This window comes from Stegodyphus dumicola, chromosome 10 (genome assembly GCF_044657685.1).
Source record: "Stegodyphus dumicola isolate Sdum_Otavi_A_Nest chromosome 10, ASM4465768v1".
Lineage (NCBI taxonomy): Eukaryota > Metazoa > Arthropoda > Arachnida > Araneae > Eresidae > Stegodyphus > Stegodyphus dumicola.
The window spans coordinates 179,011,486-179,039,100 of NC_140777.1; the positions used below are offsets into that span (position 1 = coordinate 179,011,486).

Below are 27,615 nucleotides of genomic sequence, written 5' to 3' on the forward strand. Positions count from 1 at the left end.
AGTGATTAATGTTAATTCAAAGGAATTAATTGAATCTCAGCATCAAAGCAGAGATCTAGCGTTATTGCTTATTGAAGCTAAAAATAAAATTCCAGCAAGACAAATGATTTCAAAGTAAAAGAAAATGGATTGTTGGTGAAAAGGAAAATAGATAAAAATGGAAATGAAAGGGAATTAATTGTTATTCCTGAAAAATATAGAGATCAAATGCAGAACTACACAACTTTGATACAGAACTAAACAAATAATAGTACTAAAACTCAAGGTAATTTGGTCAATACTCACCCTCCTAAGAGTCAAGCTCCTGTCAGTGCTTCACAGAAATCTGACAAACAATCTAAGCGTTCATCTCTTGATGAAAAAACTGAAGTTATTTATATGGAAGTTGACTCACCTTATTTACCTGGTGATTCATCTTCTATGGATCATGTGTGTGATTATTCCTCTATAAGTTCCCCAGTTCCTTCTTCTCCAAAAAGTAAAGATGTGTTTGACAGTTCGTTAGCAGCAGATCAAAGAAATTCTTATAAAAGAACTCATGAAGTTCCTTCTAAAGCTAAGAAATTAAAAATACGTTCAGAATCTACGCACACGTCAGAAAACTTAGCAAAGAGGCACAAACACGATGAAGGATACTCAAAGTTGCCACATTCAATGAGAGTGCAAGTAGCAGATAAGAACAAAGATTCATCTCGCAAAGAGCAAAAACTATCTTACAAGAAAGAACTGACAAAATTAAACGATTCTCAGTTAAAAGTTCCAGATGAATTGCCAAGTTCTGGAGTTGAGATGCAAGTCAAAGAGAAGTTTTTAAAGAAACTAAACAGACAAGAGCGAGTTGTTGAAGAAGCAAAACTGCCACAAAAGCCTTTGTCACACTCGCTTAATTTCAATAAGGAGTTTATTTTGCAAATTGATGTTTCAGACTCTAGTATGGGTGTCATTTTAGCTCAAAAAGATGAACGAGACAATGAAAATCCAGTATTATACCTCAGTAAGAAGTTTACAGAAACTGAAAAAAAGTACTGTACCACAGAAAAGGAATGCGCCGCCATAATATTTGCTGTAAAGAAACTTCAATGTTATTTAGACGGGCATACTAAATTCCTCATCATGACCGATCATAATCCCTTAGTTTGGCTCAAAAGTAATGTGAGTCTAAATCCACGACTTATGAGATGGGCACTGGTACTACAACCCTACAATTACACGATCATTCATCGAAGTGGTAAAAACCATAAAAATGTAGACGCATTAAGTCGTACTCTCTGGCCTGATTAAATAATTTGTTTCTCTATATAGGTAAGAAAAATATTTTGTTCCTTCCTCTCTTCTTCAGTGTTTATTATTATGTTATTTCTTGTTTAATTCTCCTTTAAATGCTTGTATTTTAATTCTGTGTTGTGCTGATATTATTGTTTTAAAAACTGTAAACTTTAATTTATAAAAATATAAATTAAAGTTTATCTGGAGGGGGGAGAGGTTGTAATATCTTGTTATTTAGTAAATAAATATAATTATTGTTGAAGTGGCAACGCCATATTTGTATAAAACCGTTACTCAGCAACGAGAGATATTATTTAAAAAAAAGAGATTTAGTATTCTGAAGATTTTACAGCTAGGAGTAGTATTAAAATTTTGCCACTTAAGAATTGTATGAAATTTGTCTATCACTGTGAACTAGAAATAAAATATATGTTCTACTAAGAAGATTATCTGTTTTGTAAATTACTGCAAAATACATTACAATGTACAGTACTTATTAAATAAACCTCCCCCTTATCTTTCCATTTCATTATACTCATGCGAGTATACTTGTCAATACACAAAATCGTGTCACTTCTCCGTGACGAGTATGCTCATCAATCACAGTTAACTGGTTAAACATCTTATACTTTGTTGAATGGGAACACATTGGGGCATGGAAGATAAAAGTATTTTTTCTTGACAGTGGCAACACATTGTTTTTAAACAGCAGGATTTGTTGATTAAATTTAAAGCTTATGTTACAAATTTAATTTAAAAGAATTATTGAATTTGCACAAAATATGAAATGAATTAAAAGTGGAAATTCAAAATTCAAGCTTTGATGTGCACATATTCAGGTATGGGAGTATGTGTGTGCAAAACTTGGCGACTCTAGGTGGTACGATTTTTCACGGTGCAAGGAATATACTTACGTACAGATTTTTCATTATTTAATAATAATAAATTATCTGTATCAAATTTTCTAGAAAGGTGCTGGAAGCAGTTCTAGTAAGCCTATTACAAAATTTAATATTATCTATAATTTAATTTCATGAGTATAATGCATAATGTGATAATATCTAGTTATGAAGCTTTTTGTAAGTCTAATGTCTTTAATTTTTCAGGGAGCTTCAAAAGTTGGTAGTACACCTGAGGGTACTAGCTACATAGATGCTGCTGAAAAACCAGAAATTAAAGAGCTGCTAAGGTGATGACAGTAAATTACATTCTTAAATATGAATTGCTAATTCTGTAATATTTTTCTTTCTTCTAAAAAAATAATGAATCATCTCATTTATTAGAAAATCGTGTGTGTTTTAATTGTATCGATTAGTTCTGCTGTTGTTTTTGTGCCAAAAGCAGTTACTTCCCATTTTCAATTGTGTGATGCTGTTAACCAAAATGCAGTTAATTATTTGTAATATTTCTTGTACTAGACATTTTATATAAAATGTGAGTGCGAAAAATATTTTGTATTTCACTTAGAGCATAAAATTTACATTGAGTGGAAATTTAATTTTGCGTAAATGTAAGATAAATAGGATTGCTTTCCACACTTTTTAACAGGTTTTTTACAAGGATGTATATTTTATTCATTGAAGGAGTATGTATATATTTTAGCATGTTTATCAGTGACTAATTACAAAATATGATTTGATCAATTGTATTTTAGAAATGCTTCCTAACTGTGATACAATGGAATGCCTTGTTATATTTTCTCTAAATCGATGAAATAGATGAAAATTTCAAATTCATAAAATTAACTCTTATTTTCTTTGTTTTTGAACAAGAGCAAAAACAAAATTTTTTTTCCTCTATAAGAGAAAAATATTTGGGATAGCAGATGTTAACTTTTTAAATTTTTCTCTTATTTAAAAATAAAATAAGGTTTTTTTTTTTTTTTTTTTTTTTAAGAAAAAAAAAAATATTTGGGGTAATTTTAGGTTTTAATGTTTTCCTCAGACAACTAGACAGCAACTTGATGAAAATTTCATAAATAAATATAGGAGTTATGTAATGCATATGCTATTAAAATAGTAATTTATTAATATAGCCACTTTCTTAGTATGTTAATACTTATATTTTTCTGTTATATTTAATTTCTGCTTATTGCTTTCACAAAAATTTGTCTTGAGAAATATTAATCTAAAACATAATCCGCTACTTAAAATTGTGTTTTAAACAGTCTACTTTAAAAAAAATATTGAAAGTTAGAGACTTATTTATGGTTTTGATAAGCACATTAATATTTTTATTTGAATAAAATTATATAAAATGTACTTTAGATACAATTCTTTTTAGCTTTATTTGTTATTTCAAATAGTTAATAAATTTTTATATTCAAGATTATAAAATGTATTTTAGAAATACATATGTAAATTGTCTGCATGTAACCTCTCATTAAAAATGTAATAAAATGCATATTATTCAATCTTTTTTTCCAATTATTTTAATCTCATAATGAAACTGAAATATGTATATTAAATGGAAATCTGTGGAAACAAGCTATGCTTATAGAACAGTTAAAAATTTGTGAATAAGATTTGTACATCACGTAATATTGTTTAAGTTCATATGATTCAAAATGCCTCAGGCGAATTAGTTGAAGATTCAAGAATTTAGCCAAGGACATATATGGATATCATCTAAAGACTTTCACCCTATTGATGAAACCAATTTTTCCTTTCATCTCATGCCTTCAAAATACTCAGCCTCTAAAGACGTTCAGTGATCATGGTAAAAGTCGCTTCCCTATTTAACTCTGCACAAATATGTATATCATAAAACGCAAACAATAAAATATCATAAAACGGAAGGTGATATCTGTATTTATGTGTTTCCAAAATGTTTGTTGTATGTTGTGAACAAAAAAAAAAAGTTTCCGATTTTTAATATATTTGTTGAATGCTTGAAATAAAAACAACAAAGCATCAAGATGAAAAAAAAAGTTACTAAATCTTATGCTATTTGTTTCTTACCATTTAAAAAAATATTTGACTTGAGTATAAATAATATTTTAAGAAACTAAAAGTAGGATGATAAAATTATGTAAAGCAATGGCACAATGATAAAACTGTTCAAAGCAATGTATTCAACTCGTCATAAGTTAAATTGTTGGTTATACATCTTTCTCATTTATACATATATCTTACCTGAATGGCCCATTGAAAAGCATATTAACTGTGCTTTACTATATTTTCTCTTCCAGTATATGCAGTTTTCAAATGCATTGTAGTCTGGGTCACAGAGTATTCTTTTGAAAGAAATGCAATTCAAATAAAATCAGATTCTTGAAAATTTATATAAATGAATACCCTTAAGATATGCAATACTCTTTCTTATTTCAATGAATTTATTTCAATGAATAAGTTGAAAATTTTAAAACAATTATTTTAAGAAACCATGCAATTCAAATAATTAAACTAAAATTCTAAAAAGGAAAAAAATTATCTAAAAATAACAACTATGATAAAAAAAACATAATATAAAGAAAGTTATTTGAAAGAACAAACAAATGCACCTTTTTTCTGATTGTGCACAATGAAAGAGAAAGGAAAATAGGAACCATAAATTAAGAATTCTTCCGAGTGAATGGTGCAAGCTGAAAAAAGTGCACCAAGATAAATTTTTGAATTTCTCATCAAATTTTACAAAATTTAATATTTAGGGATAATTTGAGTCTTAGAATCGAAACATGGAAAAAAAATCAGTGTCATTTCAGAAAAAATCCTTTTGTGTCTAAATACCAGTGTTAGAACTATGCTATGTATAAATCTAATACAGTACAAAGTCTAATCCGGACCTCAAAGCCACAAACTTTTTTTTGTATGCTTTACCCATGTGCGTTTAGCACAAAAAACAAAACAACTTACATTGAAAGAAATGTCTAATAAAGTAAACAAATAAATATCAAGTTTTTTTTTTTTTTTTTTTTTAAATTTTGATCATATTTGCTCTTTATTTCATAAATTACGGTTTCATATTTTTAATTGTATAATTTCTGCATACCATCTTACCAGATTTAAATTGATGATCTATAATCCAGAAAAACCCTTAATCCGGAATCGCCGAAGTCCCGATGAGTCTGGATTACGGATTTTGTACTGTATGTATCCTAATGTAATCTAATATCTTTCAAGACATAAAAAATGAAAATTGAAGCTCATTAATCGGCCCACTAAAAACGGAAGATATGGAATTGTTCCACCCTTTTTTGGTGCAAAGCATACATTTATATATATATATAAATGAATGTTTCGTTTATTGTTTGTGTTTATAAAAACCTACAGTTTAATTCAGAATTTTATAAAAAATGCCACACTCGACCTTCACATTGTCTACACAAGATTTCTCAAAAACCAGCCCATGGGGTCTGCACTCTTTATGTACATATATTTTACAGTAATTTAAGAAACTTTTGATTAAAAACTCAGCAATTTAAAAGTTTTGTGTTGCCATTCTGCAAAGTGTAAGGCCACTGCCTAAGTTAAAATATTTTAAAGTATGTTATCATTAAGCAAAGCTTAAAATATTTAATTTTTCATACATTAATGTGCATGTTATTGCATCAGATGCATTTCTTTTAATTTTTGAACTTTTAATAATCTTCACAAAGCATTACTTTCACTGTGAAATCAGTTTTGCCACCAAAACGAAAACTGAGTAATCGATCTACACCTCAAGCACGAAAGGAAAAGGCATCATGAGCTTCAGAAACAAATTAGCAACAGGAATCAAGACTGGGAAACATTCGAGTATGCACTGCTCAAGCCCATTCTTCTGAAACAGATGAGCAACAGGGAGCAAGACTGAAAAACATTCGAGTACACATTGCTGAAGCCTGTTCATCTGAGACAGATGAGTAACAGGGAGCAAGACTGGAAAATGATCAAGTATGCACAGCTTAAACCGATTTGTCTGAAACAAATGAGCAACAGGAAGCAATACTGGTAAACATTCTAGTACGCACTGTTCAATCTAGACGAACACTGCATGTTAATTTTAAAATCTTGATGCATTCCATTACGATACTAGTTATGAACACAGCCTTCATCCAAGTGTGATTGTTGGAGAGATGGTTAAATTATGCATGCATTGCGGAGCCCACAAATTTACGAATGAATCACCAGGAATGTGCTGTGCAGGTGAAAAAGTGAAATTGCCAGAATTTCCAATACCTGGGTCCAAAGACTTAATCAGTAATATAACGCTAGGTTTTCTGTGGGGCACTATCAATTCCAGTTGCATGTGCATATTGAATCAGTTTTCCATTTCCTCTCTTTCCCTTCTCCACTCGCCCAACCGTCACATCGCGAACACATAAACCACTAGCCACCTTATTAATTGTTTCACCATGATCTGGCCTGTCAGTTGCAGCAAGTTTGTCTTTTAGTGATAAATTGTTTTCTTCTATTGTCATTGTTCAATAAGCAGCCACCAGAACACATACACAAACAAAAAGGGCTAAAGTCAGTCATGCTCTGTTGATGCACAACTAGCTACATACTCTGGCTGTAGTGTGATAACTGAAAACCACCTGATTTTTCACTCAAAGCATGCAAGAATTGAAGATGCCAAGTTTATATATAATAATGATGGATGGGGTACTTATCTTTACAGTTTGAATTATTGCTAGAACCTAAATCTGCAGATTATTTACCTTTTTGAATGAGGCTATTTTAAAATTTATTTATTGCATTGTTTGGTTAATCAGCATTCTACTGTATTTATTTTGAAATTTTATCGGCCTGTTATTGATTAATAAATTAAGTGATTTAAAAGCACTAAATACAGCTCTTTATTTATACAGGGTGTTTATAAAGTCCCGGACCCATTTTGATGTTTAATAACTCATAAAATAATGAAGATATAAACAAACTTGTGGTATTTATTGATGAAATAACTTATATGTTTTCCTTTTCAGGTTTGAGTATCTTTACTTTTGTAAATATCATCTGCACATCTAGTTAATTTCAGATAATTTCATTTTCCAGTCTAAATATATATACTTTTCTAAATATCTTCTGCTTATTGCATTTTTCTCTCTTTTGTTTTTGGCAACTATTGCAATGTTATGTTCTGATATAATGCCGCTGGACTTTTTCCTTTGGGGATTTGTAAAGGACAACGTCTGCAGGAGGAGAGTGTCGAACATCGATGACCTAAAAGCCAGAATTACAACCGCAATAACCTCTGTGGATGCCGACATGCTTGCTGGTACCTGGCGTGAAATTGAATATTGACTTGATATTCTCCGTGTGACGAAGAGAGCACACATGGAAGTTCATTGACAAGGGTCATGAAACAATTTGAGTCTATATAACCATTTATGTTATTAATTTTAATCTATTATTTTATGAGTTATTAAACATCAAAATGGGTCTGGTACTTTATAAACACCCTGTATTATGATTACCAGCTGTATTGTGAAATTACATTCTTAGGACACATTCATTATATATGCTTTTACAATAATTATTTTAGGTGGTTGTCTGCATAAGAGATTAGTCATCAGAATATCTCACTATCAATTTTTTGTCATTTATGTGGTTTTAAATCTGACTCGTATGTCTTTTCACGAGTTATAAATTTCTGCATAATTACAATTCCTAAACTATGTTTGTAAACACCATTTGAATTGGTTTGTTTTATTTTTATTGTTGCAAGCATGCAAGTGCTGTCTAAGGGAAGGAATGCTTTCATGGACGACTGAAGGGAAATTGGCTCATATCTACAATGGACATGGGAAAAGCCACACAAATGCCTGTACAGCCAGCCCATTCATCTGAAATTGAACTAAACAATCTTAAATGACTAAATTACTTTAAACTAACGATTCTCTGGAATTTTTTCCTATTGGAGCGTTAAAAAATGCATCTTAGCACTGTAAGAGCAGTAGGTAGGCAAACTCAGACCACTTTGGATGGCGATACACGATGCAACACATCTAGGTACCCATTCAATGATACTATGCCAGTGTTCTGAGGAATGGACAACATGGCCATTTCCATTCCCTGTCAACCATTTGCCATAGTTAGTCTTTTGAATGTGGCAATGGCAGGGTCTGCAAATGGCATCCATTCACACCCGAATGTGTTCGATCGTTGTAAGATCAGAAGAGAACCGTGGCCAGGAAAGCATCTTATACCTTGCAGAGCACGTTGGCTGATGCGAGCAGTGTGCAATCGGGCATTATCCCACTGATAAAGGGCACTCCCTGAAGGTAGGGGATTGAACTTGGTGACATGCGTCTACCCTGAAATTAGCATAACTTTTGGCCACTCTTCTTGGTGTTGCATTTTTGATGTCGGGTAGTATAATATAGTCGGGTAGGCATAGAATCAATAAGAGTGTGGATGGTGTCCTGAGGGATGGCTCTCCATTCCCTTTCAACTATTTGCCACAGTTCGTCTTCTGAACGAGGCAGGGGCAGAGTCTGCAAACGGAGTCTAATCACATCTCACACATGTTCGATTGGTGACAAGTCATGAGAGTACGGTGGCCAGGGAAGCATCTATATACCTTGCAGAGCATGTTGGCAGATGCGAGCATTGTGTAGTCGGGTGTTATCCTGCTGAAAAATTGTATTAGGCAGCGCCTGAAGGTAGGGGATTGCCACCGGCCGCAGTACATTATCCAAGTATCGTTGATGTTGCGTTCCACAGTTACTGCCAGATTAGATCTGTCTCCACATTGACGCCACACACGTATGTGGCGACTGTCACTGGATAAACAGAAGCATGACTCATCTTAGAACACGACGGTTTGCCATTCTGTCATCCACATCACTCCAGTTCGGCACCATTCTAAACGTTGGCGTCTATGCTGTGGGGTCAATGGCAGTCTTCTTAATAGACGCTGTGAATGCTGGCCACGTTCAACCAATCAACGGGAAATGGTTCTGGTCGACATGGAAGCATCCAGGGTATCTTGTACATGCTGCAGAAACGTGGTACAAGTGACTTGTGGGACTGCCACAGCTTGTCGGTGGATGCGTCGATCCACAACGTGCACCCCTCCTTCTTCCCACATTTCCTTGTTCCAGCCATGTTTGCCATAGCCGATGCACCATGCTCGCATCCATGTGGGTATCAGCTGCGATTTGACATAAGGACCAACCTGCCCTTCTCAGTCCGATCACCATACCCTTCGTAAAATCGTCTATCTGCTGGAAGTGCCTTCGTTGACGGCGGTGTGGCATTCTGTCCTATTACATGTATCCTCCAGAACAAAAACCAACTTTCTTCGATAATTCGTCTGGCAGAAATAACGACACGAATATTGCCCATTCCTTCCCTTATATCTTACTTCACGTGCGTCGGAGAGCTGCACATTTCACATTATTCACATAACTCAGTGACGTGTGTCTACTCTAAAATTTGCATAAATTTCTTATCACTTCTTCTTGGTGTTGCATTTTCAATGTCGAGCAGTGTAGTTTAATAACCTGAATCATGAATTTTAGTTTTTAAAAAAAAGTAGCGTTGCTCGGCAACACAGAAACTTCTTGGTTTTCTTGAGAGAAGCCTCCCGGTTTTTCATATTTTTCAAGGCTCACATTTATGGTTTAGAGCAGCGGTTCTCAACCTTTTGATTAACACGTACCACCTAAACAAAAATTGAAAACCTTTAGTACTACTACTACCTCTCTCAAACAAAGCTCAGAATGCATAAATTTAAGAGTGTTAGAGAAAAAAAAACTCAATCAGGATGTTGGGGTTTTAATTTTTGTATTTAATAGTTGAAAATACTTTGCTTCTTTGCGTACCACCAGGGGTACGCTTGCCACTGGTCGAGAACTCTTGATTTAGAGTAAAGATTATTAAAATTTGAATACTGCTAAGGTATTGTTACGAAATGTTAAGGTGCTGTAAGGTAGCTTCAAGTTTAGGGTTGCCACATTTGGTGAGAAATCACCCATTTGGTGACACTTGTCGATATACCATGGACGGTTAGAGAACCTTCTGTAACAAATTCTTACCAGCTTAGGCCAGAATGTTCTTGAACACAAGCCAAAAGCTATATAAACCCTGCTGGTTCGCAGTCAGTAAGAGTGTGCCTCGTCGAGAGGGCGAGTCCGAGTGCCTCAAGAGTGCGAGATAGTCTTGAGTCCGTGCAGAGTCGATCGATTTGACAGCCAGGCATCGAGTGGGTCGTCTAGCACCAAAGGAGTCTCTTAGTGCATCGTCGAGAGAGCATGTGCATCTCCAGGAATGACTGAACCAAGAGTCTGGAGCTGTGCTCTGCTCTGTATGTTGTCGAGTGCATCGTGAGCTGTAGCGTGGAGTTCCGAGAACGACCAAGCAGAGTCGGGAGCTGTACTCTGGTGCTTTGCAGTGAAGCCATCTCCACCGTTATTGCTTGACAGTATGAAGGCTGTGTCGCTGATTGTTCCAGCGTGTTTATAGTAGATCTTCGATGGCTGTAAAAGTGTTTTAGAGCTGTCCTGATTAATATTGCTAAATAAAGTGTGTTTCGATATTCCATCAAGTGCTGTCGTCGTTATTCACTCCAAATCCACACGAACCCCGTACGAACATGAAGGAAGAAAATAACATAACAACTGGAATCAGAAGAAAAAACATAACAGTATTTTTATACCTCTCATCTATTTTGTTTGTCAAGTATTTTAGCATGTTATTGTTTTTGATATAATAACAGCTTTTAAATTTTCTGTCTGATCTGTGTTCTAGTAGAGGCTTGTTAAAATATAAATACATGTTATTTTTCACGCCTTCTCAGCTGAGATATTAACATTCCCCTTGTACTTATTCATATTGGATAATGCAGTGCATGTATTTGTAGTTAAGTTTAAAATGTGTTCATACTGTTACACATGTATACTTATGAAGCTTTCAAGAATGCTTCTGAGAGAAGAAATATTTTGCTTTTCCTTACACATAAGATATAGATCTTAAGAAATCACAGTTTAAAACTAGACTTACTCTCTGTAGAAACAGATACATGTCATTAGTAGTTTTGAAATTGAATTATTTAGTTACAGAATTAAATTATGTTAAATGGAAACCATGTATGAAAAAATGGTTTCTTGTCACAATTCCAAGACAAATTTTCTTTGCCATTTAATATCTTTTCATTTAATCTTCTTCAATGGCCAGACAGCCCAGGATGGTCCCTTGCCTTCCTCAGAATCGAATTTCAAGCTCTTCTATCCCTGGCCATGGACATCCAAATGGTTATTTTTAAAATTCTTAAGTCTCTTTCCAAACAGTCGAGCCAAAGTCTCCCTCTTTTTCGGGTGCCGAATGGTCTGGCTGAGAAGATCTTTTTAGTTACTTCATTTTGATCCATTCTGCACAGGTGTCCTGCCCATTTAATTCTCTGAATCGTATATATTTTACTATATCTATTTCTTTAAAGGATTTATAGAGTTCAGAGTTAGTTCTTCTCCAGATATTGTTACATTTTATGCCACCAAAAATACTTCTCAAAATGTTTCTTTCAAAGACAGAAATGATACTTTTCATTTAATATCTCATTACAATATCAAGTTTTTTCAGCATAATATATTTGCACACATTACGCAAAAGAAAGGTATGGTAAAGGTAAGTAAAGAGAAAATATCAAAATTCAAATTAATCAATAGTACACCATTTCTTTCTCAAGTCAAACATTTTAATAATACAAAAATACATTGCATTGTATAAATATATGTTACAGAATACTTCACATATAAAAATACATTTCAGTGAATGATAAATAACAAGTGTCTGTTTGGAAAGAATAAAACAATCTTGAAAATAATCAGCTGTTCCAAATTCTAATTTGAAAATGCAGAAAAACTATGAAAGTATTTGCATCTTTTTTTCATCAATTTGCTATACATATATTTAATACAAATTAGAAAACTCATTATGTAATTTATCACAACAGATATATCTCTGAATATTTATAACCAATTAATAATAATAAATGTCTTAAGTGTTAAACATGATTCCAATTTCACAAAAGAAAGTAGTATGATTTTAAAGCTTCTGAACTTGAATTTCCTTCCAACTAAAATTTTATAACTTTTTTCTTTTTTATTCCAAACTGGAATTTTAAAACTGATGTTTTTATAAATCTGAGCATTTTGTGAACCAAACGGTTCAGAAATGTGAAGGATTTCACTGTCAGTAATTGAACAGGAGATTTTTCATGGCATATAACAAACAATGACTATGTTTTCCGACCTCCATCCACCTTTTAGTTCCCTGACCCCTGCAGGCATCATTGCAGCAGTTATGCCCTTTACAGGAAAGTAGGGAATGTTGTTATGGTCAGAATTCATAATTTGACCACTCTAAATGATCATGTTTAAATGATTTTTATATTTGTAAAAAACATTTGAAATAATTTTTTTTTTTTTTTTCTATTACATTTCTCACCGTGATAAAAGTTTTTGCAGTCTGAGTATTGAGATTATTAAGCTCTTAAAATTAGAAACATGAAAAAGCAATTTTGCCTTCAATGGGAACTAAACCACAAGTTCTAATTGCTAGCTAAATATGCTAAAGGGCATGTATGGAAAGAATTTTATAATTCCTCTTAATTTATTTTATAATTAGATATAAAATTATATATTTTTATTATAAATAACAATTTTAGTTATTTAGTGCAGTGTACTTTTAGTGTATCTGAGAGTCATTTTTCAAGCTCTGTCAAACTTCTGGTGTTTTCTGGTCTTCAAGTATTTTGAGAGCAAAAGATTAAATTACGTATTATTTAAAAAGAATTATACATTTTACAGTATTTTCATTTTATATTTTACTAATGTAGTCTACAAAGTAAAATATTTTCAATAATCTATAAAATTATACGTAATTCTTTTGAGTACAAAGGGAAAAAACTTGATTTAGTATAATTTATATTACCGAGCGAATGTACAGCACTGAATGAATCATCTGATGGCTGACATGAACCTAATTATGACACATTAAATATGAATTTAATATAAAATAATTGTATTTTACTTATATAAATTATGTTAAAGTTATATAAAATATAAAAATTCCATAATGCTCGAAAAGTTTCATAAAAATAAATGCATTAGATTTTAACAATTAAAAAAAACCTTTATATTAGTTACATTACTAAAGAATTTTGAAGCTCCAAAATTATCAAATGCCAATAGTAAATGCAATAAATAGAATGAAATATTTCACATTACAGTAAAACTAAACACAAAATAATATTAATGTTATAGTCTGAAATAACTTTAAAATACTTTGGAATATTAAAACTGATTTTCATAAAAAGTGGAAAAATTTAGGCACAACACAAAAACTGGCAAACTAGCTCATGTAAAAAATTTTACTGCAAAAGACAGTTTTGGGACGAAACAAACACACATTTAACAGTTAAAAATCTACTAGACAGCAGAGTAATATTATTTATAACTCAAAACACTGGTTTGTAAATTAAGTAGTAAGTGTCTATTTTTATTTTTAATTCTAAAATTCGTCATGCCTTGTTAAAGCTTCTCCAAAATCAGTCGCTTGACTTCCCACAAAAAGATCATAATTATTCAAAATTTCTTCTTTGGTAAGTTTTTTGTCCTAGAATAAAAAAAGGATCAATGAATATAATCAAAATGAATGTGACTGTACCTGTGTATATAACTTCAGAAAATGAATAAGACATCTAACAGTCATGTGTTTTTTTACAACTGTGTACCATCTCAAAATATTTACAATTTATATTTTTATATCAAAATATGTTTATTAGGTACTTTTCCATTATGCACCTGCTATGCATTTTGGCACATGCAAAAGAGAAGTCAAACACAGGACAAGACCCAACAATGGTGCCATTGCCTTTTTTTTTTTTTTTTTTTTAAATTTTAATGAATTTTATGTATGTGTTGATAAACGCAGCCATTAGAAATTGCAATTTAAAAACCCACCAAAAGGCATGGCAGGTGTCTACTAAAAAATACTGTTTAATAATTTCATTTCGCATTTGGAGAAAAAATATGTGTTATATTTTACGAGATGAAAAGGAATTTGTTGAAGACTGGAAAAGGAATTGGTAATGTATATTCAGTCTCATAAGTATTCTAAAAAGGTTTTGAAATAACATTATTAAAATTCTAACAGTTATATACACTAGTCATCAAAATTAAAGGATAATGAGAAAAAACATGCTAAGTTTACATTGCAACCAGTGCCCACTGCTATAATTATTTATCGTAATTAACTACAACTAGTGACAGCATTTTGTGATTTCATTTGGGGGTGTGAGTTTTGGAGTCAGAATTTGACCACATGAGGAATGATTTCAGTGTTTGCAAACATGCCTACATGTTTGTATGTTAGGGGGGAGGGAAGAAAAGATTTCAAAAGTGAAAAATGATAGTTAACACAATTTAATTTTGTTATTTTTAAAGCAAAAAATTACCAAACTACAACTACTGTTGGAGGTCAAGTGGGGAGACAGAATTGCGATTTCCTAGCTCTTGTGCATATTTCATGATGGCTTTACATCACAGAAAAAAATACTTTTTGTTAAATTAAAATTATTATTATTATATATATATATATAAATAACCTAACTTAAGCATCTGCTGCCATATTGTGAAAGAAATGAAAAGTTTGTTACAATATCATTATAATCAAGAGGTATGTCTCTTTCAATTGCTAAGACAGCTAAGGATGAAAGCCTTTCTTCTCCCATTGCACTTCAAAGATAAGTTGAAAAGGATCGTTCACAGCTGACTGATGTCATTGGCACAGTCAAAAAAAATTTAAACTGCTATTACAGGAAATGTATTTTGTAGATGATTCTCCCTAAAAAATTCAAGCTGTTTTTAAAATTGAAATTTTCCATGTTTGCAGATTTTTATCATTGAGGGAAACAACCGTAGCTCACACAGATCTTCTTTCTGCAAGTTGTAGAAATTTCAACTACAGTACAAAGTCCGTAATCCGGACTCATCGGGACTTCGGCGATTCCGGATTAGGGATTTTTCCGAATTATAGATCATCAACTTAAATCTGGTAAGATGGCACGCAGACATTAAACAATTAAAATATGAAACCGTAATTTATGAATTAAAGAGCAATTATGATCTAAAGGGTATCAAATTTTACACAAAAAAAGCTTAATATTATTTGTTTACTTTATTAAACATGTCTTTCAATGCGTGCATGCGTAAAGTTTGTGGCTTTGAGGTCCGGATTATAGATCATTCTGGATAATGGACGTCTGGATTACAGACTTTGTACTGTATATGTAAATTCTGCTCATCTTGGTGTACATCTTCTGATGCAGACAATATAGAATTAATGGGGATCAAAACGGATAGGCCATTCTCTTTAAATCTTGTTTGAATTTCATTAGTTACTAAATCTATAATTTCATTTAGAATTGTAATTCTGTAATATGATTTAGAAACATCATGTGGATTTTTTTCACCACCGTCCAATTTGCTCGGAATTTTATTTCAACTATTATCTTCATTTTTAGTTCAGGGTAGGAATTTTTTCGCAAAGTTCAATCACATAACTCCACACATTATTAAAAAACGCGTCACTGCAGAAAGAATCAAGAGTTTTGATAGTAGCTTTAGATAAAATTTTAACAACATTAAAACAGATCAAGGGACTGAAGGAGCTTTGAAAGACTTTTACATTGTTCAAGAACTTTGCGTAAAAGAGATAGAGTGAATAAAAATTCGAACAATGCCATACACATTAAAAAGGCATTCATTAGCTTTCAGATTTCTTCAAGTGTTTATAAAACAATGCCTTTATGGCTTCGAATCTGCCACTCCCATCTACCATCACTGAGTGATTTTAAAGTTGATGAGCCTCCATAAAATGTGTATGTGGACAGGTGTATTTTTTCAAAAATGGCTTTCCTTTTTGATGATGCTTCTATGAAAGTGTGCAGTGTATTAATCTGCTCAAATGCATTTCTCACTGCAGGAATGGACAAACATGTACTAACTAAACACAAATTTTATATGTGTATGACAATGAACATAAATTGCCAGTGGATTATCCTGCAATATTCATGCAGCTACACCACTGTATAGTCCTCTCATATTTGGCCACAACGTCATAATACTGAGCTCGTAAATCTTAAAGATTTAGCCCAAATGGAGAAATTACTTCTTTCAACAAATTACGCTAAGATTCTCCATCAGTTTATTTAGTCCTGTAAATCCCAGCAAAAGATTCGTAGATTTCCAAGTTATCTATGTAACAGAAAACTATAGCCACTTGCTCATGATTGGAAATGTCTTTAGTTTCATCAACCATTACAGAAAATTAGCACAACTCATTTTGTTTTGAATATAGTTAGAGATTTGCATAAATTAAGAATACCATTTCGATGATCTTTGTGTACGTAAGGACACGATTTCACTTTATTTAAAAAAAAATTTCAATGGGCAGTCTTTAGCTGTCAAATCCATTAATTCCAAAAAATTGCCTCTATTATTAAAACTTAATTTTTTCATCATGTCCTCTCGGTTCCTTGACATGCACAAGAAAACTACAGTTTCACAGCCTTTTTTCAAATATTTGTGGTTTCCATCTTTTTCTTTTGAATACTGCTTATCAAGCTTAGCACATATGGAACCCGATGATAAACTTTGACTAAAATTTACCAAACAACTTCCTGAGTTTTTATAAGAATCGCGGGACTCGCGAGATTTAAATTATTGAACCGACTTTAACCAGTTACCGAACCCGTTAATTGTAAATACAGATTCAGTATATTAAGATTTGAAAACGCTCTGCACCAAAAACAAAACACTTTATTTGCTGAAGGACTATATTCCAACTATCTGTATGCATTGTACCACTCTTTTTTAAATTTATGATTTCTTTTATTGAATGGAAAAACAGAAAGTTCAAGTTGATAAGGACCTAAAGTTACATTTCGTTTGGCACTTTGAGGACCATTAGCAGAGTCTCTTTTATGAATTACAGGCAAAATTGTAGAACTTACTTGAGAATCTTGGGGTGGCACAATTTTAAATCCATTATCATCTGTCCTCTCTTGAGTGAACTCTTTGTGTATTTCCTTCAGGAGTCTAAAGGCACATTAACATTTTCAACTATACAAGGAGTTTTCAAGAAAAAGTCCTCAATTGTCAGTCGATGCTTTTTAGAGCTCATGATTGATGAAGTTGAAGGGGGGAAAACATTTTTTAACATTAATGGTTCATTGCAGCAAAATTATATTTGACAGCAGCTTTTCTTAGCAGTGGGGAAAGGAAATCATTCCCAGCTAATAAGAGCCAAGAGCCAGTTCCTACCCTTCCATACTAGTAGCTTGGTGACATCACACACTGTGATGTCACTTTTAATAATAAAAGAAAATTGCTCCTTATGATGCAATTGTCAGACAGGTGTGAATTCGTGGACTGGTCAGGAAAAGTGTAATAAGCCAGGAAGAATAGCTATTGTGACTGAAGGAAGGGTGCAGATGGAAGCTTCACTACGCGCTGTGGTAGTCTAGCGACTACATCGTATTCAGTCATCATGCTATTGAGAAGAATGGCTGAACACTTTTGACATTTCTTATTCAAATATACAAGCATCTTACAAAATGGAAAATAAGGAGAAGTTGAAATGTCAAAATCATTTCTTCATTTTAATCACCCCAAAATTTTGGGATGCGCCTGCTATTTGCTGCCTATGAATACAACCAAGTACCAAATTGCACAAAATTGTGAGATGTGTGGGCAAGGTACTGGAACCCAAAGTTAGAATTTTTAGGGACACTTGCCCCAGAGTTTTTGCTAATAGATAACAATGCTTGGCCTCACCATTTATTTCTGTCATTATCCTTTAATTTTGATGACCAGTGTAAAGTCACAATAACTAGTAGTGGAATCAAACGAAGTTGTATGAAATTTAATAAGAATCAAAAGTATAAATAAATGTACCCAATGTACAAACATTTACCTTACAATAATAGATGTGTTAATGTTTATTTTAGAAGATCATCATTAGAATATATCCTTACAAAATAATGAAAACAAAATATAAACATGGAAATAGAATAAGTCAGTGCTTTTGAATGAACTGCTATAAGGTATTTGACAAAAAGAATATTTAGTATATGGCATGACAAAAATCCACAAAAGTCCATGGAATATAATTGTATGAATTTTTATAAAATCTCAGATAGCATTATTTTTGTTCACTGAACTATTAGCTTGACTAGCTTACATTTAATAATGCCTTTCATGTAATAATAGAAAAGAAATTTTACCTTATTATCATCAGCTTCAAAAATAAGATGCTTTGCTTCAGCTTCACTATGATCATAATCACTAGGGAGAATCCATTCTTTTACTTCATCTTTGTCCATAAAACCATCATTATTTTTATCTCTATATGCAGAAAACTGTTCTTTTTCATTTTTTACCCAATCAGGTTCATCATCTTCTCCTCCACTGTACATATCTCCTATGCAGTGTTACCAAACATATTAAAAAAAAAAAGAGATAACACAATAAAGAATAATGATATAAAAATTAAAGAAAATACCAGATGTAAAACTCATAAACTTACTTTACTAAAAATCTGCATACATTGTTTTTGTCATAATTAAAATACTTAACTATTACAGCCCATTTAATCTAAACAAGAGTTATTTTATAATATATGAAACTGCAATGAAAAATTGATGATTATTGCTGTTAAAATTCATGATTATAACCATAGAAATGGGGGATGAGGAGGAGAAAATATCTGGCTGATTAACTTATGTTTCCTCCTCCTAATAGAAGAAGTCTGACAGCTCATATAGTAGGAACATACTTGCCCACTACACAGCAGCTCGGTACATGTTGCCTTGCACCTTAAAGAAGATCTGCCACCTTTAAATAAGGATATAAGTTAAATGGGGACAATTTTCAAAATGAAATTTCTTCTGTGGAGGTTCATCAACAATAATCTGAAAGGTCTGCTAACAATGTCAGTGTTTTAGACACACAATAGCATCACAATATTTTATACTAAAATAACTGAAAACAGGTCAAGATTACAGACGGACTGCATACAGTATGTAGAGTCATAGGCACTTATGTATTAACGCAACCAACTTGGCACAGTTTGGCAATTTTTCACAAACAAAACAGTGATGATTTATTATTGCAAAAAAATTACATCAATTATATACATTTTTCACACTTTAGTTAGGCATTTATATATTTAAAAAAATCAACCAATAAAACTACTTACAAACACGTCATTGTTTCTTTAGCAGTGTTGGAAATTTTGTCATGATTACTTTAAGGTTAGATTAGGTTTACTTTTAGGTTAAGCAATTGACAATAATGTCATTTCAAAATGTATTTAGAATTCTCATGGGACTGAATATATGTTACCAATTCCTTTTCATCTAGTAAAATAGAATGTATAACTTTTTTTTAGTGATTTTGGAACAAAATTACATATTCCTGCAAAATACCTACTGGAAATTTATAAGCTAATTCTATAAGTGCAGAATTTTAAATTGAGTTCACAACAAGAAAAAAAAAAATTCTAGTTTGTTGATAAAAACTGCTGGAACTTCTAATACAACAAAAAGAATACATATGAAAACGACAATACTGCTTATTAAGACTGAACAACTGTCATGGCAAAATTGGTTGCCAAAATTTGGTGTATTCTGAAAATTTAGCAACTTGAGCAAAGGTGGTTGTGATTAAACATATGTATCCAATTATGTCCTTATCTATAACACAGCAAGTCCAGCTTATCAGACTGTGCAGTGAGTATTGCATTTCCACATGCTTCATTATTAACACTTCAACAAGGCCTTGTTGAACAAGGCAACACTATATCTTTCCTGGGACAAAAAGTGTTAATTCTAGATCCAGGCAGGGACAATAATTATTATATCAAATTCTTTTATGTGTCTTTAAGTTTTTCAGAGAATGATTATGCAAGCATTTGAAATAGACATGATATGTTGGCATTTTCCTGCAACAAGAAGTTCTGATGGTTGACTCACTTAAGACTAAAATTAAAACTGGAAGCCACAGAAACCAAAATCCATGTTCACAGATTTAATTCAATCAAGCAGTTCGTATTCCATGCTATGTGAAGTTGTCAATGTTATTGTGCCAAAAGGAGGTGCACTATAAATATTTTATGATTAAATGTACTTTGGACACCACCAAGAAGTACTAGATTTTATCAAGGATATTATCAGGCAGATAGATACAAGAATATTCACAACACAGTGATTGTTGCAAAAATGTAAAATGGAAGGAAAATGTCAGCTAAATTATTTGAAGGTAATGAAGTGACTGAGTATTCACCTTTCTGAAAAATCTGTTTATAATTACACAATTACATCTTCGTCACACTATGTGTAAGATAGAGATTGAAGAGTGTTAAAAGAAAATTGTAAAACAGATCTGCAAGGAATTGCAGAAAACATTTGCATCAAATTCCAGGAAGCTTCCAGATATAATATTAACATAATGCCACTATACCAAAAGATCTCAATTTTTAATGACTGGGTAACACAAAAATGCTTCTGAATATTAGCATAATTGCCAAGCATTTTTTAACAGTTTAAAACTCCATAACATTAGAACCTTGAACAATGGAAACTCGTGAAGAGCTAAATCTCATGCTACACCACTTGAAAATTGAACAGAACACAGAGGCCTAATTGAATAATTTACATAATTCCATACCGCTCATATTTGACAACAGTTTGGTATGTGCCCATTCTTATTTCAACATAACTGTGCTGTCATCCTCTGTATGCATGTTTTATGGAGGTTGTTTGTTTACATGGAGGCTGAAGAGCTGATTTGACTTCTCAAAGATCTGACATTCATCTTAAAGAACATCTGACAAATGAACTGAAATACTGGCTCTACCAACCTGGTTATACTGTTCCAGTAATGACAGAACTGATCATTGTTCTGCAAGATTAGCATTCAGTTTCAGAAAAAGTAGACCCACTTCATATGAATTTCTTCTATATTTGGTAGAAAATCAGCATGTACAGACGTCCAGATACGTTTCATCATATAATGTACACAAGTCATTTATTTTAATTTTTAGCTCATCACTTACTATACTGCATTCCAAAACACTTCAAATTTTCTCTTTAAAATTGTGAATGCATTTTAATAAAATATTTTATTAGATGATCAGATTAAAAAGGTTGCTAAGACAAAAACTCAATCTAAATATTCTGAAAATAAAATTAGACTAATGAAATTACTCTTTACTCTTCCAATTAGCAGAAAAGCTCTCATAAATATTCAACAAGTTCTTTTTAATGTGAAATTGTTAAAGAAACATTATCAGTTTGTTTTAAATAGTTCTTGAAAGTGTTAAAAATATTTTAGCTGTATGTACATAAAAATATTAACACAAACACATACTTCAGAAATTTTCAGTTTAAAATCATATGAATTACAGACATTCAAGTTTTCTAACTAGTAAACACAATTATGCTTTTAGGTTTAATTAGTAAGCAACTTTTTTAAGGGTTTAAATACCACCTATATCACTAAAATAAAAGCCTAATAACATACCAATGTATTCTTGTAAAGAAAGTTTGCCATCACCATCTTTATCGATATCTTCTAGTGTTTCAACAATGACAATATCTTGCATGTGTGCAACTTCTTCTGGATGCAAAAAATCAGTAAATTCTTCTTTAGACAATTGGTTATCACTATTTTTATCTGCAGCAGCCCATCTGCGTTTATCACGTTTCATCATTTCTTTATATGTCTTTATATCATTTTCATCATCTTCATTGTGCTCTTCTAAAAATATAAAACATCACAAAATAAAATTCTTAACAGCAGCAAATCATAACTATCTCATAGAAACTTTTTCCTAATGCAGAACTATTAAGGCATATGCAGTTTGATTCAAAGGGAAATTTTTCAGAAATTTTTAATGTTAATTTTAATTAATAACTTTTTTTAATGTTTAAATATTTGCCATCTTTATTCTATAAATATTTTACAAAGGCAATTTTAATGACCTAATTATTCACAGCTGACTTTTCTCCATACTATTACGACAGTGGACCTGAAAATGGAAAAGTACCCAAAACTACATTTTCTGAGAAAAAAGCTGTTAAGTTAGAATATCAGCGCCACCTATTGGATAAGTAGAGAAACTCTCACTTGGCCATCTGGATTTGGCTAAGCAACATGCCAGAGCATGTATTAGATCTGAATAGTTAATTACTGTAAATAAATTAGTTAGTTCTTTTGCTATACAGTCCACTTATTAGTTTAGAATCAAAGTACATGGTCCGTCGAGCCGGAGAAGTGAACAAAATGCTGGCATTAGATAGAAACAAAACTTCGTTAAAAGCGAAACTAACTAGGTTAGAAAATGTAGTGAAGGAATATGATGATAGTTCGAATAAGAATGAAATTCAAATAAAGTATAGATCGCTACAAAGCATTCAAATGGATATTAGAAACTTGAGGATTAGATATTTCGAAAGCGTTGATGAAAAAGATGTCACAGCCATCGATGAAGAAATCGGCAAAATGGAAGAAAGAACTGAAGTTCTGGAGGTAAGAATTATGGAAATTCTATCATCTATAGCACATTCTGAAAATGAAAATGATTGTAATAAATTTGATCCTAAAGTACAAATACGTTTGCCAGAACTACCAATTCCTAAGTTTTCTGGTAAATATACCGAATGGAATAATTTTAAGCTTCAATTCGAAAACATCATAGTGAATAACACGCAATTAACAGAAGTTCAGAAACTCTACTATTTAAAAGCTGCATTAACTGATGAAGCAAAAAATCTTGAAACTGTTGATGATACTTTTAGTTCTCTATTTAAAGCTCCTCAAGATAGGTATGAAAATAAAAGAATATTAATTGAGACGCATATAAAGTCAATAATGGATTTATGTACTTTAACATTCGAATCGTCTAAAGGAATAAGATATGTAATAGATAATGTTACTAAAAACGTTAGGGCTTTGAATGTTTTAAAATATAAGAAAAATAATTTATCGGATATTATGTTATTAAATATCGTACTTCAGAAACTAGATTTCGAAACGCGCAAACAATTTGAACTAAGCATTAATGCTACGGAAGTTCCTACGTTTGATGAATTAATTTCGTTTTTAGAGAAAAGATGTCAGTTATTGGATAACATTAACCGTAGTATTAATAAAATGAAATATACGTTAGAAAAAAGTTCGAAATCAAAGGCTCTGATGGTTAAAACCGATAGTGTTTCGGTTTGTGTTATATGCAAAAATAATAATCATCCACTGCATAAATGTGATTCATTTTTGAAACTAAATCCAAATCAAAGATATGAAATAGTTAAAACCCATAAATTGTGTCTAAACTGTCTCAGCAACGAGCATTTAATCGCAAAATGCAATTCTAAGTTCAGATGTTCGGAATGCCATAAAAAACACCATTCATTAATACATCGCCTGCTCAGAAATGGCGCCAACGAAATTATAAACAAGAACGCAGATGTCTCTAATAAAAATCACTCAAGTTGTCTTTTGACACACAGAAAAAACGTGTTATTGGCGACTGCAATAATATATATTTGCAATTCCGAAGGAAAAAGAATCCCAGTTCGCGCAATACTTGATAACGGCAGCATGAGTTGTTTCTTGTGTGAAGGAGTTGCTAATTTGTTAAATATAAAGAAAGAAAGAATTTATGCATCTGTATCCGGAATTAATGAGAACATTATAAATATTAATTATCAACTAGATGTACAGATTTCTAATAAGAATTTAACATACGTAAGATCAGTTAATTGCTTGGTTTTTTCTAAAATAACCAATGTAACTCTATCAAGGTGTTTAGATGTGCAGTCATTAAATATTCCCATTGATATTGAACTAGCGGATCCGCAATTTGGAACACCTAACAAAATAGATATGTTACTAGGGGCCGAATTGTTCTTTGAGATTTTAAAAGAAGGAAAATTTCAATTAGAAAATCAACCGTTGATATTTCAAGAAACAGTTTTTGGATATATCGCGTCTGGTGCATGCAAGAGTAACTCAGAAGTAAATTATTGTGGTTTAGTTCTAAATAGTGAAGAAAGAGTTGAAGAAATTTTGCAAAGATTTTGGGAAGTTGAATCCATTGAAAATATCGAGGATGCTTTGAGTGAAGAAGAAAAATACTGTGAAGAACATTTCAAGTGTTCACCATAGACAAAATGATGGAAGATACGTAGTTCAGTTACCCATAAGGGAAGGTGTAGAATTAGGAGAATCGAAAACGCTGGCTGAGAAAAGATTGCATCAAGTGTGGAATCGACTAGAATGTGATTCGAATATGAAAACATTATATAAGAATTTTATTAAAGAACATAAGTATCTAAATCACATGGAAGAAGAGCAAGAAATTGAAACATCGACTTGCAATTATCTTAGTCATCATGGAGTTTATCGACTAGAGAAAGCCTCTACCAAGCTTCGCGTTGTGTTTATGCATCCGCGGCTACTAGCAATAGAAAGTCACTGAACTCAATATTAATGAAAGGGCAAATACCTCAAGAAGATTTATTTTCTATTATTATTAGATTTTGAAAGTACAACTAACTATGCATTAGGAGCTGATGTTCAGAAGATGTACAGACAAATTACTTATTGAACCATCTCGATGAAACCTGCAGTTGATCTTGTGGAAGGAATCAGTTGGTAGTCCTGTGCAGACTTACCGTCTAAGGACTGTAACATACGGAACAGCAAGTGCACCAATCCTTGCAACAAGGGTCCTGAAGCAGTTAGCAATGGATGAAGCGACAGACTTTCCTCATGCCTCAAGAGCCATACTGAAGGACTGTTACGTGGATGACATTATTACTGGAGCTAATACGATGCAAGAAGCCAAGGAGTTGCAGACACAGTTAACCTGTCTTCTAGAACGTGGTGGAATGCAGTTACACAAATGGTGTTCAAACAATCCAGAACTATTGAAGAATAAAGAAAGTGCTACTCAGGATTACTCCTTTCAAGTTACGGATGAGCCTCAGATTACAAAAGCCTTAGGAATGTCATGTAATACGTCTACAGACTGTTTTTCTTACAATCTAAAGATACCTGACTTTGAAGAAACAGGCACGAAAAGAGATGTCTTATCAACGATAGGTCGCCTGTTTGATTCGTTAGGTTTAATTGGACCTGCTAAAATATTTCTACAAAAACTTTGGCTTCTAAAATTAAATTGGAATACACCTCTTCCTAAAAATTACTCTGAAGAATGGAAGGCATTTCTGCATAGTCTCAAAATAGTCAACGATTATCGCATCCCTAGATTTGTTCTAACCAATGGATTACAACAAATAGAAATTATAGGATTCTGTGATGCTAGTCAGAAAGCCTATGGTGCTGCAATTTATGTGAAATGTATGTCATCTTCAAATGAATGTTCATCAAGACTTCTGTGCAGCAAGTCTCGTGTGTCACCTCTGAAGTCAATTACCATTCGTCGTTTGGAGCTTTGTGGTGCAGTTCTGTTGGTAAAACTAATGAAAAGAATATTAGAGGCCATTCAGCTACCTATTGTCAAGGTGTATTACTTCACTGATTCGTCAATAGTATTAGCATGGATTAAGAAGGAACCTTATCAACTAAAGACATTTGTTGCTAATAGAGTATCTGTTATTCGAAGCATGACTGCTGTTCATGAGTGGTACCATATTAGCACTCACAATAATCCAGCTGATTTGATATCACGTGGAGCTGAACCTAAAGATCTCCTTCATAATGATTTATGGTGATATGGACCAACTTTCTTGACTAAGAAGAGGTTTTTGACTAATCCTTGTGAAGTAATTTCATCTGATATGGATAATGTGGAATACGTCAAAGAACTCAAACTTAAGGATAATGACTTGGTTAATTTAAATGTGAACTCTAATTCCCTTGTTTTAGATCATATTCTTAACATTAGTAATAACTATATTCATATTATTCGTGTATTAAGTTTTGTTTGTAGATTTATAGCCAATTGTAAGGGAAAAAATTTAATAGGTTCTCTAACAGTTACAGAATTGGATGACGCTGAGAAAATCATGATCAGGTATGTACAGTTCCAACATTTTAGCAAGGATATTTTATCTTAAAAAAATAAGAATTGTGTTTCTTCCAAAAGCAAGTTAAAATTTTTATGTCCATTTTTAGATAATGATTCTCTTCTGAGAGTAGGAGGCAGACTTGCCAATAGTAATCTTAATTACAACCAAAAGTTTCCTTATATAATGCCAAAAGATCATGTATTTACTAGATTAATTTTTTAGTATTACCATGTTAAATATTTACATCTTGGTGCTCAAGCACTATTGCATCAGGTTCGTAGTAAATCTTGGGTTATTAATGGTCGAGATATAGCTCGAAAGGTTGTACATGAATGTGTAACATGTTTTAAGGTTAAACCAATTGTATGTGAACAACTTATGGGAAATTTACCTGGTGAAAGAGTTAACCCAGGGTTTGTACTTAATACTTGTGGACTCGATTTTTCTGGTCCATTCCTCATCAAGTATAAAAATCAGAGTGTAGATTATGCAAAAGTGTACATTGCTATATTCATATGTTTAGCTACTAAAGCAATACATTTAGAGGTAGTAACTGATTTAACCACAGATTCATTACTTGCTACTACTAAAAGATTTATTGCTAGACGTGGAAAATGTAATACTATAATGTCAGATAACGGTACTAATATGGTTGGTGCAAAATCAGAACTGAAAAAATTGCATAGCTTAGTCCTTAAATCTAATTCTGATATAGCAGATTTCTTAACATCTGAAGGTATAAATTGGAAACTAATTCCACCTAGAGCACCAAATTTCGGTGGTTTATGGGAAGCAGGTATTAAGTCATTTAAATATCATCTTCAACGTACAATCAGCAGTTATAAATTAACTTTAGAAGAATTTTGGACTGTTGTCACACAGATTGAAGGTATTCTCAATTCTCGTCCAATTTTACCTTTATCAACAGATGCAAATGACTTTGAAGCCTTAATGCCAAATCATTTTTTGATTGGACGTTCCATTACTTCATATCCTGAACCAGATTTGTCTCATCTTACAGATAATAGACTTTCTAAATGGCAAGTTATTACCAAGTTCATTCAAGTTATTTGGAAACGTTGGCAAACTGATTATTTAAATCATCTACAACAATGCACCAAATGGTTTATTAATAAAGAAAATTTAAAGGCGGTTATGTTAGTTGTGTTAAAGGAAGATAATCTTCCCCCATTTAAATGGTCTTTAGCTAGAATTCTAGAAGTTTTACCTGGTAAAGATAATAAGGCCAGAGTTGTTAAAGTGAAAACATCAAACGGTGTGTATATTCGATGTATTAGTAAAATTTGTTTATTACCTATCCAGGAT

General features: G+C 32.3%; 2 protein-coding genes across 5 annotated transcripts in view; one reads left to right on the forward strand and one right to left on the reverse strand.

Annotated features, from left to right (window-relative positions):
* LOC118204254 (myotrophin) overlaps window positions 1–4,063 on the forward strand; it is an 86,030-nt gene extending 81,967 nt beyond the window's left edge. For both annotated transcript variants that reach the window (XM_085825928.1, XM_085825929.1), the window contains exon 4: window positions 2,373–4,063. In XM_085825928.1, the coding sequence (XP_085682054.1) occupies window positions 2,373–2,459 (87 nt within the window). In that variant the 3' untranslated portion in view covers window positions 2,460–4,063. The remainder of the gene's footprint in view (window positions 1–2,372) is intronic.
* An 8,523-nt stretch (window positions 4,064–12,586) lies between these two features.
* The window catches only part of LOC118186230 (calumenin-like), a 36,568-nt gene continuing 21,539 nt past the window's right edge, over window positions 12,587–27,615 (reverse strand). For all 3 annotated transcript variants that reach the window (XM_035356312.2, XM_035356311.2, XM_035356314.2), the window contains exons 5-7: window positions 21,776–22,012; window positions 18,478–18,674; window positions 12,587–13,805 (exon numbers count right to left, since the gene is read on the reverse strand). In XM_035356312.2, the coding sequence (XP_035212203.2) occupies window positions 13,701–13,805; window positions 18,478–18,674; window positions 21,776–22,012 (539 nt within the window). In that variant the 3' untranslated portion in view covers window positions 12,587–13,700. The remainder of the gene's footprint in view (window positions 13,806–18,477; window positions 18,675–21,775; window positions 22,013–27,615) is intronic.